The 22,592-nt window shown below is 35.2% G+C and overlaps 1 protein-coding gene across 1 annotated transcript in view; it reads left to right on the plus strand.

The window, feature by feature from the left end:
- The window catches only part of Decr1 (2,4-dienoyl CoA reductase 1, mitochondrial), a 38,524-nt gene that overhangs the window by 11,426 nt on the left and 4,506 nt on the right, over positions 1 to 22,592 (plus strand). The window contains exons 2-6 of the mRNA XM_005381763.2: positions 2,897 to 3,099; positions 4,575 to 4,632; positions 4,755 to 4,841; positions 5,793 to 5,940; positions 17,566 to 17,665. Of these exons, the coding sequence (XP_005381820.1) occupies positions 2,897 to 3,099; positions 4,575 to 4,632; positions 4,755 to 4,841; positions 5,793 to 5,940; positions 17,566 to 17,665 (596 nt within the window). The remainder of the gene's footprint in view (positions 1 to 2,896; positions 3,100 to 4,574; positions 4,633 to 4,754; positions 4,842 to 5,792; positions 5,941 to 17,565; positions 17,666 to 22,592) is intronic.

The raw sequence follows: 22,592 nt of genomic DNA on the forward strand, positions 1-22,592 counted from the left end.
TCCTTTCCATGTGGTGCTGAGGATTAAACCTAGGACCCTGTGTGAAGTAGGAAAGTGCTGACCACTGGGTGACAGCCCTTAATTATACCTTTGAACACAGCATCTGCTTTCCCACCCTTCCCACATGAGTCGGTGTGTCTGTTAGATAAGTTCCTGAACGTGCATCAAAAGGGTCTTTGTATTTAACCTTTTGATAAACTTTGCCAAGTTTGTCTCCAAAGAACTTGCCACAATTCATATCAATAGATTAGAGTGAAATCAATAAGCTGTTTTCCCATGTTATAAAAATTTGTACCTTAACCAGTCTGGTAGAAAAAATGTTACCTTCCTTTATTTAGATATGATATTCAATTATAAATATGCCTAAAGGCAGATTTAAAACTTCTAACACAAAAATATTTTGCAAAAATTGAAAGATTTTAGAGTCTTAAGAATTATAGGGCCCCAAAGGTCTCCAGAGAAATTAGTCTTAATTTGAAAACTGTTATTTCCATTTGCAAAAACAGCTTATTTCTAGAAGAATTGCAAAGCAAAATTTGAAAATCTTTTAAAGCTTATTTTGTATCCACTCTTTAAAATTCAAAAGAAAATGGCCAAATGCAATTTAGGTTATTTAGGATGCTTTTTGTAGAAATATAAGAATGAATACATTATGATCCTGTGAGGTCTGATCATTTAAATTGAACAACTTACATTAAGGCAAAGAGATGAAGTTTTATTCATGGATATGCTGTGAATTATTAGAAAGTAATAATTAATTAATAATTATTTTTAACTGATTAGAAATAATCAGTTGAAATAACATACCAATTTTTCTACTTTGTGCATCAGTAGGGATGTGAAATCAAAAGATCAATGTTGATCAGATTTAATAGGCAAGATTGTTATGCATTATAACATTATGAATTGTTATTAAATATGAATTTTTTACCTTTACGTGCTTTTCTTTACTAGTGAGTATTGAAAAAATGCTTTTAAATAAATTTTAAGTTTATATGTGAATATCTTTTTAAGTTGTCTTTCAGGGAGCATTACATCAAATTCCCCTCACAAATTAACACACTAAAAATTCATGGTGGACCCTTTGGAAAATTAGAATACCTTTTCTCATTATTATTAGATAGTGACAAATTTACCAGCCTACTTGTGCAAACTTCCTGATTCATCATCTTAATATAATGGTTCTGGAGGTGGGTGGCAGTCTTGAGTACAACTGCCATTTATGCAGAAAAAAGATGATTGTAGGTTGCTTGGATTATCATGCTTTGGCAAAAGGATACCAAAAAATAATAATAATAAAACTGCTGTGTTAACATGAAGCTAAAAGAAATATGATGACTGGCATGAAACATAACTGGATTTGCAAATTTTTCTTCAACATGTACTCTCAAATTACATCTTTCCATTTTTTTTCCTGATTATAAAATCGAATCATACTTAATGGATAGACTTTGAAAATACTTAAAACCTACCAAACAGGAAAAAACATTACCCTTAATCACATCATTTAGAGATAATAACTGTAAAGCAAAAGGTAGACTCTGAAGTCACCTGGATCTTGGATTTGAGTCAGGGCTTTACTAATTTACCTTATAAGGCTGTGTCGAGGGAAGTCTATCGGAGACGTTGGCGTATGGTAACTATTCAGTCTAGTACTTATTGTTGTTGTTTCTTTTTTGCTTAACATCACACCATGGACATTTTTTTGTGTAGTTTCTAGTTGATGGAGTGCTTTATTTCAAGTTACTCACCACATTTCTAATTATTTCCTTGGGGTAAATGTCTAGATATCTTGGACTATGTGATGGTAGCGTATTTATCTTATAGAAATACTCTAGAAGGAAATGACAGATTCTGGAGTTTTGATCTGTCGATATCACCTGATTGGAGAATAACATATATCTCGCTGGTGTGATTATTAGGCATAGTAGGAGCTCAGAGAATAGATAGGCACACAAGGTGGTTATCACTGGAGGTCTGAGAGTCTGTCAGCCCATATTTGATCTTGCTTCTGCAACTTTGTCAGTGTTTTTAACCTCCCTGAGCCTGTCTTCTACAAGGAGCTAAAAATAGTACCTATTTTATGTGGTTGTTGTGGTGACCAGTTTAATATCTAATCCTGGCACATGGTAACCACTTAATGAGTATTAGCTCCTGTTGCTATGTTCAACACTTGGAGTTTGTTTTTATGACTAAATGTGAGAGAATATCATTTTTTTTTTTTTTACAAGTAATGTGATTATATGTGAAAATATAAAATAGGGTAACACAAAATTTTTAGTTTAAATGGATTGAGGCCCCCCACTTTAAGTATAATAGGCATAGCTTATCTGTTTTAAATTTATTGACCAGAAAAAACAATGAAAGTGCAATTTGATTTAATAAACCTTACAAAGAATTTTTACCTAATTTAGAGATGGAATGTGGTTTTCCCCAAATTATTCTTTTACAAGACAAACATGCTTTATATTAATTTTTAAAAGATTCAGGCAGAATACATGCAAATCATGCTGCTAGCATGAGTCCTTACACTGCATTCCATACAGCTGTAATCATTTTACTTGTATTAACTCATGTAACCTCATGTGGTCTATGAAGAGGTTTGTTTCTTGTCCCTATTTTACAGATGATGGCTAAATAGCTTACTGGTACTAGTTATATGACTAGAAAATTTTGCTGTGTGTTGCTTAGCTTTGAGACCATTTTATTATGTTACTTAATATACAGAAAAGAATAATAATTAAGTACAATAATTATATTGACAAATACAAAAACTCATTGTATTGATCCAGAAATTGGATTAATATTAAATTTAAGAATAAGTTTAAAGAGTTACAGTCTTCTATAGAAATCCATGTATGTACATTTCAATTCTTTTTTCTCTATTCTCTTTTAGTTTTTCAGTCATGGAACAAAAACATTGTATCAAAACATTGAAGCTCCACAGTCTAAATTCTTTCGTCCCCTTCAGAAAGCTATGCTACCACCTGATACTTTTAAAGGAAAAGTGGCATTTATTACTGGAGGGGGTACCGGCCTCGGCAAAGCGATGACAACTTATCTGTCCAGCTTGGGTGCTGAATGTGTGATAGCCAGCCGGTAAGTTGGACTCAAGAGTCACGTGAGAGAAGAAACCATCTGTGCCACAATATTGAAAGCACTGTTTGCCAATGTTGTTTGATTTGCATTTTAATCTTACGGCAAATGTTCTAGAGATTATTTAAATAACTGTCCTTGGAAAAAGGCAGTTATAATTTGAGATGATAAAAATAATGATAATTATAAAACTGACAACATATGTACTTTCTAAATCCAGTGACAGTTTTTTTTTGGTGGTATTGGGGTTGAACCCAGAAACTTCACAGTGTGTGACATCCTCTGACCTTTTTATATTTTTATTTATTTATTTTGAGACAGGTCTCACTAAATTTGTTGCGTTACCTAGATGGGGCTTGAATTTGAGTTCCTCCTTCATCAGCCTCCTGGAGTGGTGGGATTACAGGCAGGCACCAGCACATTTAGCTAATGGCTTCTTTTCTGTATAAAAAGATGAAGTGAAAAAGTTAAAAAGATAGGGTTAAAAAGTACCACTTTGAGACTATATTGCTTGCAGTGGAACTGATGACTTCGATTCATAACTGACCTTGTAGCAGGATAATGGGTCCTTCAGTTGTCCTTAAGATTAATATTTCAGAACACTTGTGATGAATATAGGAAGGATAAAGCCATGTGAAAGGAATATCTTCTTTTTGAGGTATATTCTGGCACTCTATATGTATGTAAGTCTGGGACTGTAAAGACTGGTCCGAAAATCTACCCTTTCTTCCAATTTTGAATGGTGTATAATTGTAGTGGTCATCTCAATGATGGTCATTATGTCACTTACAAAACCAAATTGACTAGCACTTTTTGGTTTTGTTATAATGTATTTAATAGTTTTAAGATATTTTATTTTAATACTACATAATTTATCTTCAGGTATTTGTGTGTGCTTCTGTGTGTGTGTGTGTGTGTGTGTGTGTATGCGCGTGTGTGTGTGTGGTATGCATTTCTTTTAAGGATGTAAAACTGAATGCATGCAGGTTATCTGAACCTATACATTTATACTATGACTGGGCTGGGGATTTAGCTCAGCGGCAAAAGCGCCTGCCTGGCAAGCGCAAGGTCGTGGGTTCGGTTCCCGGTACCGGAGAAAAAACCAAAAAAAAAAAAAAAAAAACATTTATACTATGACTACTAACAGCATGAATACATTTTCTTTGTGAAGCTGGTTTGGGCAGAAGCACAGATACAGTGATTATAATTAAAACAATTTAAATCTATGAATAAATAATGCCAAAGTGGTTGGTGTTAAAGTAACTGAATCAGTGAGTTAGTGATAGGAAAAAATCATTGGAATTTAACTTTTAGAAAATGATTTCATTCCAATTGATTTGTGTTTAGATATGGCCTCGATACTTTTTCTTTCAGGTGTAGATTCTCTGTGGTTTTTAATTTATGGAATTAGAAAGAAAAATATAATATGAAAGCATTTCAGAATTCATGCAAAATACCTGCCATGTGTTTACTTCTAGGAATGCTGATGTTCTGAAAGCTACTGCAGAACAAATTTCTTCTCAAACTGGAAATAAGGTACATTAAACAGCAGCCACTTAAATGAGGTGTAGGAATTGTAATATGTATCAGTAATTTGCTCCTGCTGTTGTTTTAAGAAGTCTAGAAAACGTAGGGTTCTTTTCTCTGTTCTTTTGCAGGTTCATGCAATTCAGTGTGATGTGAGGAATCCTGACATGGTTCACAACACCGTGCTGGAACTGATCAAAGTCGCAGGCCATCCTGATGTAAGTGCAATGGTGATGAAACCAAAGCACAAGGCGTTTGATGTTGATGACACCCATCAGGATGTACAAAGGGAATAAACGATTGAAGTGCGCAACAGCTGTGTTGAGAGGGACTTATTTTGTTTCTCTAGGAAAATGTCAGCTTGGCTTAAAGCAGCAAAAAAAAATTAGAAGGACTGCTACACTACTTCGTTCCAGGAATACTTTAATGCTGCATTTATAATCATAGAACAAACCAGATTTCACTTTATTTAAATAAGATTGTGAGATAATGAGAACAATTATCAAAGAGTACAGTATCTAGTTTAAATGATTCATAGTGTTTGCTTTTCCTAATAACTTTTGATTGTCAGTCTCAGTAGAAGAAAGTAATAGAAACCAAGAAAACTATAAGAATTTCCAAATTTCTCCATGTAAGACCTGAGATACAAATGGGTATTTTGCTGTTATTTGATTCATTTATTAGAGAGAAGCAATTTGTTCCCAGTAGTCTGCCTTTTCTTTGTTCAAGATACTTTCAGACAGACCAGAAATATTGAATCTGGTATAGAATATCTATTCAGCAGAAGATCTATTGATAATGAAAAGGTAGGTCACTGACCGAGAATTTTATTAAGTTAAATGACACTAGAAATTAAAAGGCATTTCTTGAGATTCCTTGAAATAAAGTATAGTCATGTGATAAATATGCTTAAGCTGTATTTGTTTTCTTAATAATGGAGTGTACTCTAATTTAAAGATAAGTTTAGGATTCTGAAATTGGGAAATAATGTATTGTTTACAGGCTCCAAACACATAAAAGCAACACAAATCTCATGGTATTATTTTGTAGCTATGAACTTTAGCTGTATTATATTATGTGGATTGATAAATTTTGGAAATAAAAACCCTCGAGGAAAAGTGTTCTTTCTCACCCATAAGTGTCTGTGACTTGCCTTATTCATTTATTAGGTCGTGATAAACAACGCAGCAGGGAATTTTATTTCTCCCACTGAAAGACTCTCTCCTAATGCTTGGAAGACGATATCTGATATAGTTCTAAATGGCACAGCTTATGTGACACTGGAAATTGGAAAGCAGCTCATTAAAGCACAGAAAGGTATGTTTATTTATTCATCCCATATTGGGCCATATTAATTTATTCTTCTCATTTTTAATATGGAGCACCTACTGTGCACATGTTCTGTTCTTAACGCAGGATACTTTGAGACAAGTCTACTTGTTCAACTCACATTGGAATGGAAAAGATACTTAAACTCTGTACATTATAATATAAGCCATACTAAGTAAGTGTTTCAAGTGCATTGGAAATCCAGAGACAGGAATGGCTTGCTCTTTCCCAGGGTCAGTGATCAGATTGAGGAATGAAGTAGAATTTGAGAAGAATTTTCAAAACTCTGGATGTGAAGGAGATAAAGCAAATGTAAAGGTCCCTGGATAGAGGCCTGATGAAGGGAAGGAGCAGACTTGTTTAGGGAATGATAAGGAATTAGATGTAGGTAGAAACGGGGAGAGAGAGGCGTACGAAATGATTATGGGAAGGTGGGTTGAAGTATAACTGGGAAAGTTCCAATACCAAAATAAGGAGTGGATTGCGTGGGGTTATCTGGAGGAGCAGAATCAATAGGCAAACAAAAAATTATTAGGAGGGTTTATTAGATAGACTCTCAGGATTAAGGTAGGATAGGCTGTGATTGCCATCTACATTCTGGAGAACCAAAGGATCCAGAATGCTCAGTCCCTCACAACAAGAAGGGTCAAAGGTACAGTGCCTGTCTGAGATTGAAGGCCTGGAGACTCTGGAGGGTTGCTTGTAGGAGTCTTACTGCAAGGGGGAAGAACCCGGAGTTTGATGTTCACAGGCAGTGGCAGTAGCAAAACATGCACCTGCTCAAGTGGAGTGGGCTTGGCCAAATACAGGCAGACTTCCTCCTTCTTCCCATTTCTTTCTCTCTGGGCTGCAAACGTGTTGGATGGTGGTACCCACTGTGAGGTTGGGTCTTCTGCCCTCAGTTTGCTGGCCCACATGTTGGTCATCTCTGGGAACACTTCACTAATCTGCCAGGTGTTTTTAAGTCAAGTTGACAGTCACTGACTAGGGCTCACAGGGGGTTTGATGTTAATTCTTTCCACTGAAGGTGTGTCGTGAAGTATGTGACTCGATTAGGAGGTTACTGGCAACCATGCTGGGGGATGGAAAAATTTGCAGAAATCCATTCAGAAGAGTTTTTGTTTTGGGGGGGCTATGAGTACATGGCATGGGAGATGAAGCAGAAGAAATTTAGAAAATAAGAAAAACAGGCCTCATTGACTAGATATGAGAATTTTTATAGTGAATAGTTTGGATGAAGATGACATTAATGAGATTGAAAGGAGAGTAGATTAGGATGGAAAGTTTTTGAATATTTTTTTTAGTACTTGAAATGGATTTCTTTACTAAGTTTATAAAAATAATAAACGTGTAATGTATGTATGTATCTAGAACAAGCATACTTACAAGCACTTGCTGACTTTTGTGTACCAGCAGAAGAGCGGCATCCCTGAAGCAGAGATGGCAAAGAGTCTGTCTCTGCATAAATTGGGATTGGGACTTGATGGTTGGGGCTTTTTGTCAGAAAGCATTCTGAACAGGGACAAGAAGGAAAACTCCTCATGCTGTTCAGAGGATGTCCTTTGAGGCTTGAGGGAGTAAAGCAGGGCATGGAGGTGGTTCAGAATCCTTTTTATAAGTTCAATTTCTTCTATGCAACATGGAGAATCCTCAGCCCAGATTGAGAAAGAATGGATACAGATGGGAGGATGATAGAGAGACTTTGCTTTTATAAAAACAAATCATTTCTCTACGCATTTTTTTGAAATAGAAATCCCTAGTCACTCATTTTCACTGTAGCAGTATGATTTAAATTTGGAGGTTGAGTGATACATTTTTTATTTTATTTGTTTTTTCCCTCAGCAAGGATAGAGAGAATTGGGTATGATATTTTCATTTCTTCTGGGAAAATACCCAGAAGGGGAATAGCTGAGTTGAATGGGGCCTCTAATCCTAGCAGCACAATTTGTCATAGCTAAATCTTGGAAACAGCCCAAATGTCCATCAACTGAAGAATGGATAAAAATGATGTGGTATTTTTATACAATGGAGTACTACTCAGCTATAAAGAAAGATAAACTCAAGGCTTTATAGGTAAATGCATGCAGCTGGAGACCATACTCAGAAGTGACATACACCAGACTGGCGTATGTAAACATTATATTGTCTCCCTAGTGTAAGAAACTGAAAGAGTAAGTAAGATTCAGAGGGTACAATAGGTAATGTGAAAAGGAAAGAAACTGCTCAAAAGGAAAGAACAACTGGGATGGGGGAAAAGAGAAAAGAAGGAAGGGAAAAAAGAGATGTATATATATACAAGACAGCTAAGATAATGGAGCTACTGATTTCTATTAGTTCATTGAAAGGAACAGTTAGTGCTTATATTGTTTGATCAATTTTTCACGCCTATATCTTACAATCTGAGCAACTACTTTGAAGATAACAACTTGCAATATAGTAACCATTGTTAATTTCCTGTCTTGTTTTGAAATTCTGTATCATTTTTATGGGTTTTTTTCTCTTTAAAATAAAATTGGAGAGAGAAATAAGGAAGAGTGAATTACTTCTCTGTCCTTGCTCTTTGTATCTCTTCTCTCTCTGCTTCTGGCTGATCTCCTCTTTCCCCAATTCTTATTCATTCCCTATTTCTTTTGAGCTCTTCATTTTTGGTTCCTATTTTTTTCTTTATCTTTGTCTCTTTCATTACTTTGTCTCTTCCTGCTCAATTATCTCTTCCCTTGCTCATCTCTATGACCCTGAAATTTGTCTGACTGTCTCCTCATTATTGTCTTTCATTTTAACATAGACTTTGATATATTTTTATTCATCACATTGGATTAAAATTCTATGGGTTTCATTAAACATATATTAGGTAAGGCTTTAAAAAAAAAACGGAAGCCAGTTTTTATTCTTCCAAGATTCCTGTCAGTTATCGATGCAATAACAATTTGGAGAACTTGGCCCCAAAGGGTAAGGAAAATACAGTGCAAAGGCCCTCTTGTGGCACTGGATGAACAGTAAGATATCTCAGGTTGATGCCCTCCCAAGTGTGTTATGTGCATGAGCCTAGAAGTCAGTTCAGAGACCAATGGACAGTGGTTCTTAGAAGTACGTTAGGTGGTCTGGCATCTACGAATTCTGTCAATAAAGATATTGGGGACAGTCAGATGAGTACAGGTGAGAACACCAGCAACTATCTGATAGTAGCTCTTTTGCTGGGGCAGGAATTGGTGACAATATGCACTTAGGGGATAGCAGATGACAGAGAATTAGGAGCACTGTGGCCCTGCGAGGGGCAGAGAAGCTAGATTTAGAGAGGTAAGCAGTAGTGATGCAAAATTTGGCAGATATGAGTAAATGAAAGATGTAGAAAACTTCTAAAAACCTTAACCTAGTGTGTGCTTATAGCCACACAGCTTAGTAACTACATGGTTTATCTTTATTGGGAAGGGAAACGATATTGAAACTGTGCAGAGGTCCATTTGTTAATAGAATATAATGTATAAACATGAAAAAGTTAGTAAATAGTATGGAAAAGAGACCCTCACATTCGTTGACTTGAGAGAACTTAGAGTCAGGAAGACAAGAGACTCATATGGGGATTTAAGGGTCTAATCGCAAAAGATATGGGTAAAATACTGAGTTTTTCTTTTGAATGCCATAAGAGGTGACTTTAGGACATATAATAAGGATTATTTTATTGTACCATGATTGATAATCATCTGAGTTCTGGCTGCTATGGCAAATCATAGTAGACTGGGTCGCTTAGAGATCATGGTTGTGGAGGCCGGAAGCCTAACATCAGGGTATTAGCATGATCAAGTTCTTGGGGAAGGCTTTCTTCCTGTTTATGTCTGCACATATCCTTTCCTCAACCTCATGTCCTTTACTGTTTTTTTGAGGGCATTGGTGGAATGGGGGTTCTATTCTCATATCTCATTTCCTTTTAAAATTCTCATCTCCAAATACCATCATGTTGGAAATTAGTTTCAACATGTGAATCTTGGGGAGAAATAAATATTCATTCATTCAGTTAATAGCAAAATGCTTTATAATTAAAAATAATTTTGTGTACTTGTATGGAAACAGTATAATACTCAAGTATTACAGGTTTAAATACAGATTAAAGAAAAGTATGAATCAGTGTGTAATATATATTACACATATCAACGTATTATTTTTAGTTTGCTAAAATCACAGTCAAATTTACATGGTGAAAAGTGCAGATTTTTTGTGTACACAGACTGCTGTTTTCATAAACTTACACAATCAGAACTGAATATTTCCTCATGCTTGAAAGTTCTTTTTTGGGCTGGGGATATAGCTCAGTGAGTATAACGTGGCAGGCGCAAGGTCTTGAGTTTGATTCCCAGTACCAAAAAGAAAAAAAAGTTTTTTCTTGCTACTTTCCATTCACTTTTCAGTCTCTAATTAGGTCATTAGACTATTTTTATTGGGTTGCCTTTTATTACTGATTTGTAGAAATTCTTCATATAATCTGGATCAATTATTTTGTAGGTATTGTATGAATTAAGGGTATAGTTTATATATCCTTATAGACCTATGGTTTGCCTATAGTTTGCCTTTTCTTTTGTTTAATAGTGTCTTTTGATGAGCAGAAGAAAATTTTAAATTGGGATTAATTTTCAAACTTTAAATTGGCTGTTGCATATTGCATTCTTAATAGTAATTTAGAAGCTGGTCTCTCCACACCCTTGCCAACATTTGCTGTTGTTAGTCTTATTTTAGCCATTCTAGGATTGTGTTGTGGGATTCTCATTTGTGGTGATAAATTACATCTTCCAAATAATTAATTATGTTTAACATCTTTTCATGCGCTTCTTTGTCATTGGTATTTATTCTTTAATGAAGTATTTTTATAAATCTTCTATCCATTTAAAAATTGGATTTTTATCCTCTTGGTATTGAAGTGAAAGAATTATTTTTATGTATGTTAGATAGAAGTTGTTTTTCAGATATATGTTTTGCAAATATTTTTTCCATCAGTGGCTTATCTTTCATGTCCTCAGCAGTGTCTTCTGCAGAGGAAAAGTTTTTAAATGTGTTTTTATCCAACTTTTCTTCCATGGCTCAGGCTGTTTTGAGATTCTAAGGAATCTTTGCTTAACAGAGTTATAAGTAATAATGCACTTTGAAGTTTCATAGTTTCCATTAGGTCCATGGTCCAATTGAGATAATGCTTGTAGAAGGTATGAGGTAACAACTGAGATTTATTTTTTGTTTGCATATAGCTCTCCTTTTCTTGTTGAATTTCTTCAGAAGTTTTGTCAAAATTGTCTAACTATATTCATCATCCATCTGTATTTCATATATGTATGTCACTTTTTGAACTTGCCCTTTTGTTCCAGTGATCTATGTGTCTCTCATTATTATTTAAGTATTTTTATAATAGAAATATATATTTTGTATTTTATTTATTCCATATTGATTAGCTTTGACATTACCTTGAAATGAGGTAGATCATGTCCTCCAACTTTCTTCTTTATAAACATTGTTTTGATTCTTTCATGCCTTTTGTATTGCAGTGGGAATTTTAGAATGAAATGGACAAATTTTACAGAAAAGCCTAGAGATTTTGACTAGGATTGTGTTCAATTTGTACTGACAAAAGTTAACATTTTGTTAATATCACATCTTGTAATCCATCATCTCTCTCCTCTTTAGGGCCTCTTTAATTTCTATCAGTGGTGCTTTGCTGTGTTCAAGATATAGCTCTTGAATGTGTTTTCTTGACTTTGGTATTATATATTTTTTGATGCTGATGCAAACGGTATTTTCTGAATCTTATTTTCTGATTCCTTACAGTATTGAGAAATACAATGGGCTAGTTTTGTGTACTGACCTTTTTCTTAGGTGCTTGCTAAATTTATTTAATAGCTCTTACAGCCTTTATGTCAGATTCTTTTTTTTTTTTTTTTTACATTGATGGTATTGATGGAAAAAAAAAAAGGAGTATTTTTCTATCCACTTTCCCAGTTTGTATGCCTTTTACTTTTTTTTTTTTTTCTATTAAGGTAGGACCTCCAGCACAATGTTGAATAGCAGTGGTGAAAACTCATCTCTGTTTTATCCTAATATCAAGAACAAATCAAATAACATTTCTTCCTGACATGAGGACGAAAGTTCATTCACGATCAGTTATGATTTACTTGTAGGTTACAAAAGTAAATGTCCTTCACCAGTTTGAGAATTTTTCCTTCTCTACCTAGTTTGCTGATCTCTTAAAAAGCAAATAATAGATAGTATATTTCTTAAGTCCTCTATTTATCAAGATGGCGATATTTTTAGCTTGTTAATGTGAATAGCATTTATTACTTTTTAAAATTATCTTAACATTTCAGTTCTATCTTAAATTATGTGGGTTTATGATGCATTATTTGTTTGCATATTGCTAGATTTATTTTGCTGAAGATTTCGAAGGTTCCCTTTTCCAGCTTTCAGTTGTTACTTCTCACTGAGTTTCTTAGAACCACTCTGTCTTTGCTTAGTTCAGGAGTCAGCCAGGTTTTGAGAGAAGTTTATATGCAGATGTTGTTTCCTCCTTCCCAGCTGCCTTGTCCTTTGGAGGCAGATTATATATTGTTTTCCTAATTATATTTTGGTGCCTGTTATTCTGCCTCTCACTACCCTCTGCTCTTCCTTAGTCTTCCTAGCTTCTAATGAGCACCATTTTACTTCTTTCTTCTGTAAGATCAAGTTGTTTAGCTTGTATATATGAGAGAAACCCATGGTATTTCTCTTCTGTTCTTGGCTTATTTAATTTAGTCCAGTGTCCTCCAGGTGCATCCATGTTGCTATAAATGATAGGCTTTTCCACTCATTTTATGGCTGAATAACATATATATCCTTTTATCTGTGGGTGGAAACACTGATTGCTTTTTTATATTGGTTTCTTTCTTACATTGTGAATAGTGCTGCAGTGAATGTGAGAGAGCAGCTCTTTGATATACTAATTTAATGTCTTTGGATGTATAACAAGTTTAGAATTGTTGGATAGTGTGTAGTTCTATTTTTAGTTTTTTGAGGGAACTGCATACTGCTCCATAGTGGCTGTACTAATTTACATTCCTGCTAGGAGTGTTTTAAGAGTTTCCCTTTCTCTACATCCTTGCCAGCATTTGTAAATTTTCATCTTTTTCAAAATAGCCATTCTGATTGGTGAGATGATATCACACTGTGGTTCTGATTTGTGTTTCCCTCATAATTAAGAATAGTAAGCATTTTTTTTTCCATGTACTTGTTGGCTATTTTTATATCCTGCTTTTAGAAATGTCTATTCAGATCATTTTCCCATTTTTAAACTGGATTATATGTTTTTGCTTTTGTTGCTTATGTGTTTGGATTCTTATCTAAAAAATCTTTGCTCATATACATTTCTTAAAGTTTTTAAAAAATGTTTTCTTCTTGTTGTTCTATAGTTTTTGATCTTCCATCTAGGTCTCTGATCCTCTTTGAGTGATTTAGTACATGCTGAGACATAGCTCTAATTTCCTTCTTCTATATGTTTTTTTTTTTTTTTTTTTTTTTTGTTTTTCTCCGGTACCGGGAACCGAACTCACGACCTTGCGCTTGCCAGGCAGGCGCTTTTGCCGCTGAGCTAAATCCCCAGCCCCCTTCTTCTATATGTTGATATCCAGTTTTCCCAGCAGAATTTGTTGGAGAGACTATCCTTTCTCCATTGTATGCTCTTGGCACAAATCAGTGGACTGTAAATATTTGGATTTATTTGTGGGCTCTCTAGTTTGTTCCATTGGTCTCTGTATTGGTTTTTGTAGTCTAATATTTATTTCATTCATTGCTCCCTTTCTCTATTTTCTTGACCTCACTAAATAGCGTGCATTCATTTTTGTTGTTTATACTGGACTGTTAGAAGCTTGCCATTTACCAGACTCTCCCGTGGGCAATTATTTTAATTGAAATAATTGAGTTTCCACCAAAAGAAAACTACATCTGTGACTAAACCTCGGAATCTGGTCGTTCTTTAGTTTGAATTTTTAGCATGATTGTTTTTTGAAGTCCAGCTGCTAATTATTGCACTGTGCAGCATTCATTGTTATTAGAATAGTAACATTTTAAATTTTTACCACCTGTTTCCATATGGGGAGAATAAAAAGTGCAGTGTTCTGTCCTGAGCAGTAGGCTGTTCATATTTTCTAGGCTGAGTAATAGAACAGGGAGGAAAGAGAAGAGTATAGTAACTTTCATTTCCAGCCTCTCACGTTATAACGGCCTAACTCCTGTCTTATGTTTGGAAAAACATACTAGTTTAATTTTACTTGGAAGGTAGTGGACTTTCTATTGGAGCACTGGCTTTGTATAAGTAATTGTCACTTTTGGAATAGTTTTTATACTTTTGCTGTCAGAATGATACAGCTAGCACTTCCTGCTATAATGGGGCCCACAGAATAAGATTTTGGTCTCTGATCCATTTTGAGAGATTTTGTACATCCCTCCTCTTTCAGAATAAGATTTTGGAAACAAAGTAGTTTTCAGAGATCTGAAAGGCTGAGTTTGAAACATAAAAGGTGATACCAGAATGACGAAGGTAACCATTCTTATTCCTCATATTCTCAAAATGGCACTCCTGCCCCCTCTCCCACCCCCGTGTCCTCCAGGGAGTACTGAGTTTTGTTTCTATTCTGAAAAATGTTGAGGGAAAGAGAAACTAAATATGTAGAGAGAAGAAAACTTATCTGGATTTTCTTCAAAATGTATTTCTTGTAATCTTTAAATTTCTTAAACTATACTTTGGAAAACATATATAAATGTATTTTGATTCTTCAGCAAATACTAAGTTTATTTTCTTGTCTGGTTTTATGTTTGAATAAGAAATAGAAAATCACTGATTTCTCAAGAGCTAAAGATCACACTTCTAATCTCTGATTCAGTCATTTAATTTGAAAATCTTAATTAGAAATCACCCTTGATTTCTACAGACACAGTGTCATTTTTTTAGTATACTTATGCAGAGATTTTTAAAACAGAAATGTAAACAAAACAATGTTTTTTTCCATTTACTTACATATTTAATATTTCTGATACTGATCATTCCTTCACATATTCAGAGTTTCTATCTAGTATCCTTTTTATTTAGCCTAAAGTTCTATCTTTAAATTTTTTTGTAGGGCAAGTCTAGTGGCAGTGATTTCTGTCAGCATCTGAATACCAGTAAGTAGCAACCTCATTTTTTCTAAACTCTTTTGTTTTATTAATATATGTTTGAGATACACAGTATTTACATTCGTCTTGAGGAATTGGCACATATACATATCACATCTTAATTATTTTTACTTCCTCTTCCCCTCCCTGTCATCCTCATTTTTGAAGGATATTTTTGCTGGATATGTAATTTACAGTTAATAGTGTTTTTAATTTCAGCATTTTAAAGCTATCATTCCATTGTCTTCTAGCTTACACTGTTTCTGGTGCCAAATCAGTGAAAATTTTTATCTGTGTTCCTTTATTTATGTTGTTTCCTCCTACTACTCCTTGTTGCTATTAAGATTATTTCTTTAACACTAGTTTGAAGAGATTGATTAAAATATGCCATAGTGCCCCCAACCACCATTATCCTACTTGGGATTTGTTTAGCTCTCTAAAATCATATATTGCTTTTACCAGATTTGAAGGTTTTTTTTCAGTCTTTGTTTCTCAAGTACTTTTTTCTTATAGGACTCTCTCTCTCTCTCTGTTTCTCTCTCTGTCTCTCTCTCTCTCTCTATATATATATATGCTATATATATGTAACTATATTTAACTGCATAGTTATATATATGATATGTATAACTACATATAACAATATATACATATATAACTATATATGTAGCTATATCTATAGCTATATATATATAGTTTTATATATATGCTATTATTCCATAAGTCCTCCCAACTTCTAAGATTTTTTTGGTACTAGAAATTGAACTCAGTCAGGTGTGGTGGCATATGCCTGGAATCCCAGTACTCAGGAGGCTGAGGCAGGAGGATGGTTGCAAGTTCGAGACCAGCCTGGGCTACAAAGTGAACTCAAGGTCAGCCTGAACTGCATAGCAAGATCCTGTCTCGAAAAGACCAAAGGAAAAAAATCGAACTCAAGACCTTGCACTTGCCAGGCAGGTGCTGTGCCACTGAGCTGTCCCCTCCAGCACTGTTCTCCCAGCCTCTTTCCCCTCTCTCCTTCACTTTAGATAGTTTGTATTGCTGTCTTCAAGTTTATAGATCTTTTCTTCTGCACTTGAGCTTACTCATTTACTTTTTAAAATTTCAGGTAACACACATTTCTGCTTTAGAAATTCTGTGTGTAATTTTATATTTTCTTGCATTTATCTTTTCTTTGAACTCTCTTCACAGTAATAACATTCTAAGGGCCTTCATCTGATAATTTTATCTTTCTGGCATTTCTGAGATGCTTTATAGTTATTTTTCTCCTGGTTCTATTTCTAAGTCTCTTTATGTATTGTAATTTTTGATTACATGCAGAAAGTGAATGTTGTTATTGTATGTTCATGAGTTTTAAATTTTCCTTTGAGATGTGTTGAGTTTTGATTTATTCATTACTTAAATCATTTTAAGTCTCATTTTTAAGATTTATTTGGGTTGGGGCTGGGGATTTAGCTCAGCGGCAAAAGCGCCTGCCTGGCAAGCGCAAGGTCATGAGTTCAGTTCCCGGTACCGGAGAAAAACCAAAAAAAAAAAAAAAAAAGATTTATTTGGGTGAACACAGAGCCTAATATTGTGCTGATTTATCTCTTCTGCTAAGGCATGCCTTTTCTGAGCTTTCTGTAGAAAGCCCTGTATTTCAGTGAAGTTACTTAGAATTCTTGTGTATGTGAAGCCTTTGGGTTGTTTATCTTGTAGCTCTGTAGAAACTGCTTTTCATCCTAGCATAGATGACTTGGCAGTTGTCCAGACTCAGGGAGACCCTGCGAAGATCCATGGAGCTTGTCCTAGCGTACTTTTCTCCTTGGGCTGACTCTTACTCAGAAAGCTCAGTTTCTTCGGCCTCCACAAATTCTAATCTCTGTGTGCTTAACTCGGTGCAGCTCTCTGCTTGGATTCCTGTTATGCTACCGTCTATGTTGTATGTTTAGACAGAAAGAAAAAAAAAGTGGTGTAAGGGCTCATGTCATTCATTTTCTTTCTCCAAAAGATCCCTGTCCTTTTCTGCCTGCTGTACAGTATCTGAAAATAGTCGTATCATTTGTCTTGAGAAACAGATACAGCAGGAGGGCGAGTCTGTCATGGCTAGTCTTTCAGAATTATATTTAGTTCTGATGTATTACTATTAAATTGGTACTTAGTTAATAGGAATCCTATCCAGCTGGTTATGCATGGTGTTACAGGGACATGTCTGCAAGACTTGTGCCTCAATATTGACTCAATGGATATAGAAAATTCCATGTAAGTGCAGACTGGGCTACCTAGTGACAGCAAGATTAGTAGCAAGGCAAAACAATATTCTTAGATGACTCGTTAATATAGGGTTGGTAAAGCTTTTTCAATGCTTCAGCTTTTGTTATGTCCTCTTGAATCAGACCTTATTTTTGTAAATCATGTTTTCCTGATGTACATTGATATAGCTGTATTATTAGTAACCCAAGTCCTTCAAAATTTCAGGGGCAGCATTTCTTGCCATTACAACAATCTATGCTGAGACAGGATCTGGTTTTGTTGTACCAAGTGCTTCTTCCAAAGCCGGTGTGGAAGCCATGAACAAGTGAGCCTTCTATGTTCTTCTTCCTGTTGCTGAAGATAAATAAAGTACTTTGAGAGCTCATGTAAACAAATTCCTGCTTTCTGGTTTCTGTCTAGAGAAAAGTAAAAAAAAAAAAAGCAAAAAAAGACTAATTTGGATTCACCAAGAAAAACATTGTGTTTCCTAGATGAGTACTATTTGCCTAAAGCAGCACTTTCCAATAGAATTTATACAGTGATGTAAAAGTCCTATAAATCTGCAACATCTAATAGCCGCACATAGGGACTGAACCCTTGAAATGCAGCCACTGTGACTGAGAAACTGAATTTAGAATTTTTAAAGAGTCACATGTGGCTAGTGTCTTCAGACATCACAGGACTTTTTGTCCTTCTGTATGTCCTTAGTAGTGCCATCCCTAACCTTGTAAACACATTTTCATCCCTTCATTGTACCTACTGCCTCAGATTAATAGGACTAACACAGACCTTGAGCATTTGCCTAGTCTAGTCCTTTGCTCAGCAGAGAATGGTTGCTTTTTGAATTTTTTCCCCATTGGCCTTGTCATTGTGTTTGTTGTAATGGGGCACTGTCATTGTTGTATATTGGGCTATTGTAATAATCCTGCAGTATATTTCTTTGCTATCAGTCTCTTTCCCTTTCATATTTTAAATTTATATTTCCACCAGAATTATCTTTCTAAAAATACATGTCTGCTTATGTTATTCTTCGGCTAAAAGCATTAACTCATTTTCTGTTATTGTTTGGAATAAAGCCCAAACCGCGTGACATTCTAAATAGACTTGTTCAAGCTTTTGTTTATTAATTAATTTATGCAATAACTATTACATACCTAGAGTGTGCCTGCCATTGTGGTAGGTACCAGGAATATGGTAGATATGGAAATAGAATAGTGATTTTTTTTTGAGGCAGGGTCTGCTGTGTAATTCAGGCTGGCCTTGAGTTCACTAAGTAGCCCAGGCTATACGGTGAACTCACAGTGAACCTGTGCCTCCCAAGTGCTAGAATTACAGGCATGTGACACCACACCTGGCTAGAAATAGAGCAGTTCTTGTTCTCACCTGATTTTATATTGTCCCATCCATATTCCCGTGCTCTACCTGCTTTAACTATTTCTTGTTCCCTTAAGTGTCCCATATGTTTGTATCTGGGTTAGCTTGTTTTAAATTTTTGCTGTGATATGTTGCTTAATTCCTTTTTTTTAAAGAAGAATACCAACATACCAACATCACAGACATAAACAAAACAAAGCAAGAACCTTAAAAATGATACAGAGTTTCAAAAAAAATGATAGGAATTAACAGTGGTTGTTACATACATTGTTATCTTCAGCTACGTTGCTCAGATTACCAGATGTAAGAATGGAAGATTGTTTGAACTATTAAAGAGAATAAAAAAATAATTATTAAATACAACATTAGAGACAATACAGAGCCTCACCAGACAAGATGGTAGGAATTCACCAGTGGTTGTTCTATTGCATACTGTTGTCCTCAAATCAGTTGTTCAGACTACCAGATACAAGCATTATGTTGCTTAATTTCAAGACGCATCAACTGTTCATGTTCTGCATGTTTTCTCTCATTATCTACGTAAAATTAACCATTCCTTATCATCTTTTCCTTAAAATTCTGCTTAATCCAATCTCATGAAATGAAAAACACACTAAAAAATGGATTGCAAGATGCAGGTAGAATATCAGGGTGGCAGGGCACAGAGAGAAGGGTGTGATAGACTTTTAGATTTGCCACTACAGCTATCTGGCTTCCCCACTGGGGTGTGAGTTCTTATTACCCAGCAGAATCCGGTACATAGCTTGTGCTCAGTGTTTGTTGATCTGCAGTTTTGCTCTTGTCTTCCAGGAGTACCAAAGTACTTTTAATGTTTAGATCAGTAGTACATACTTGTTTGAGATAGAAAGTACTGTTTTCTGTCTTAGTCCATTTTGTGCTGCTATAACAGAAAGCCTGAAACTAGGTATTTTGTCTTTTATTATTATTATTATTATTTTTATTTTAAAGAGTAAAAGAAGGATAACATAGTAATAGGGGGGCTTACCGAATTACAGACAAAATGGTAGGAAATTATCAATGGTTGTTGTTTTACATTTTGTCATCTACAAGATAGTTTCTCAGGAAAACAAATAGACAGATCATAGTGAGTTACAGACAAAAGTGGTGGGTTATTATCAATGGTTGTTGTACTATACTTTGGTATCTTCAAAGTGGTTTCTAAAGAAAATAAATAGAGCTATACATGAGTGACCAATTGAATAATCATTGACTATTCTCAATGAACTAGGTATTTTAGAAACAACAGAAATTTATTTATTCAATATTCCAGAGGCTAGAGTGTTCAATATCATGGTGCCTGCATCTGACAAGGGCCTTTTTATTAAATCATCCCATGGTGTACAGTCAGAGAAAGTGTGGAAAAGAGCAAAAAGGGGCTGAATTCAGTTTGTAATAAGTCCACTCTTGTTGTAACATTTTGAGGTAACATTAATGGATTCAGAGGGCAGAGTCCTCATGACTTAATCACCTATTGTTAGGTTCTGCTGTCCAAACTCTTGCATTGTGGGTTAAGTGTCTAACAGAAGGCCTGTGAGGACATATTTAAACCTAACAACTTTATTCAAAGTTGAGTGTTAGTCAGAACATTACTATTTTTAAATATCAGAAATTATTAGAAATAACAGATTAGCACATGCCTTTTTGGGCGGCGTTTGTACAATATCAATATTTATTTTGCTGCTGCCTTTGCATCTTATTAGAAGCTTCAGTATCATATCCTTGAAGGACTCTGATTCTCTTAATGTCCCTGCATAGCATATTGCACTTAACATGCCTGTGTCTTTCTTTACAGCCCCTGCTCTTACTGACTCTCTTTTCATACATAATAGGACATAGCCATACTATATACGCCCTATGGAGTCCCAAATTCTGGATGTTGTTTGTGCTTTGTCTTTTACTCATACTGAACCCTGTACATGGGCTGTCTTTTTCCATCCTTCTCTCTGTGAACACCAATCCTCTTCTTACCCCTGCTTCCTATAGCAAATACCTAATCTTTCTTCAAGTGTCAGCCCAACTACCACCTTTTTATGGAAACCTTCTCCCTCACTTCCAGGCTGCTTAGGAGGCTCTTTCTTCAACTAGCCATGGTACACTTTATGCAATTGCTAAGTTAGTAGCATTTTCCTTATACTCCCAAACTAACCTCTCTTAGGAAAGGAGAGACTGCTTCCTCGAAAGAAGATATTGATTTCCCTGCTAGAGGCTAAGCAGTACTTACAGAATGTTGGCTCAGTGTCAGCACATAGTAAACTTGTGCTTACCCTGAGTTTGATAACGATAATAATGCCTGACACATATTTGTATATTGTGGTTAGCATATGAACACGTGGAGTGAACTATATGAGATGGATTCCTTATATTACAGCAGTTTTTCAGTGTACAAACTAGCCTAATGACAACTGGTAGATAGTGCTAGCAGGAGAAAAAATAAATTACCTGGCACATCTCTGAGCAGAAGTAGGATAGTTTTTCTTCTGGGCAGATTTCCACAATAGGTTGTTCAGTTTTTCACAGGATGAAATAAACTCTGCTTGGCTGAGTAATTCTGTTAAAACACAGAGTTACTACTTCTCCAGCAGTTTGGAGTAGGTTCCTTGTAAGTACATCCTTGCGGTAAGTGGAATCATGAAAAAAAGCTTCACCATCAGCTCAGCTGACAGAAGCAGTTTTTATGTATGAAGTGCCTAGAAGAGAGGAAGCCTACCCATTTTTACAAAACTCACCCGTGAATTCAGTTAGATTCACAGTCTGTACTGGCTCACATGGCCCCTCTTCCACAGAACTGAATTGGCCTTTGGAGTGCTGCTGTCAGACTGTGTGAATGGATATCTCACTCCCATTTTATCTATTAGGAGGAAACAGTGCCTTAAAGGCATTATTATAATGTACAGTTATACAATTTTCCTGTGTCAGTCTTCTAGGAAGAAGTATTTTTCTGATTCTTTTTGTAGTAGAAACATTTGTATTTTGCCTGAGCAGTTTTAGCTTGCTTTCTTCTTCTGGGCACTGTAAACTATGTAATTGATTATTTTTCTTTTTAATTTTAATTTATTTATTAATACATGTTTATGACACATAATGACTACTTTCATTGTGGGTATCTGGCCCATGTACCTGGCACATCTTAATTCTCTTTTTATGTCCCCTTCTCCTCTGTCCCTTACCTCCTCCCTCCGTTTCTTGGTCCCCTGCCCAGGTGTAGTGGATCTATCTCCCAGTTTCCTTTTATCTATTCTTTATTTTGCTCTTCATTTATACTTTGGAATTCTCATATGAAAGATAGGTGCACCATTTTTGCACAGGGTCATGAAAATTTGTGGTCTGCCATTTGCAGTTATATAAAACATCGTAATTTTTTTTGTTGTTGTTTTGTTTTTCCTTCCAGTACCAGGAATTGAACTCATGACCTTGCGCTTGCCAAGCAGGCGCTGTGCCACTGAGCTAAATCCCCAGCCGTCATCATAATGGACTTCAATAGGAACTTCATTCCCAGCCCTTTTATATTTCCTTGTACTTTTTCCTCTGACCTCCTTTACTTCTCTTCCTGTCTCATTTTTCTCATTTGCATGTTTGTGCTCTTTTTAAAAGCTACCTTGAATCATTTTTTGAAGCTAGATATATATGTATATCAGCATAAATTCATAAAATAAATCTAGATTAAAAAGAAGTTAGACTTATGCGATAAGTATATTTTAAAAACAGATTATCTCAAGGTTACATGTTTGCTACTAGTGTTATATTTTGCTCCCAGATATTTAATAAGGTTTTTGTTAGATTCCTATTTCCTTTGAAGCTCAGTTCAGTAACTACGTGAAAGCCTAGTTAAACATGGATGTGGTTAATATTTTAAGTCT

The sequence above is a fragment of the Chinchilla lanigera genome, unplaced genomic scaffold (genome assembly GCF_000276665.1).
Source record: "Chinchilla lanigera isolate Chin_1 unplaced genomic scaffold, ChiLan1.0 scaffold00016, whole genome shotgun sequence".
Taxonomy (NCBI): Eukaryota; Metazoa; Chordata; class Mammalia; order Rodentia; family Chinchillidae; genus Chinchilla; species Chinchilla lanigera.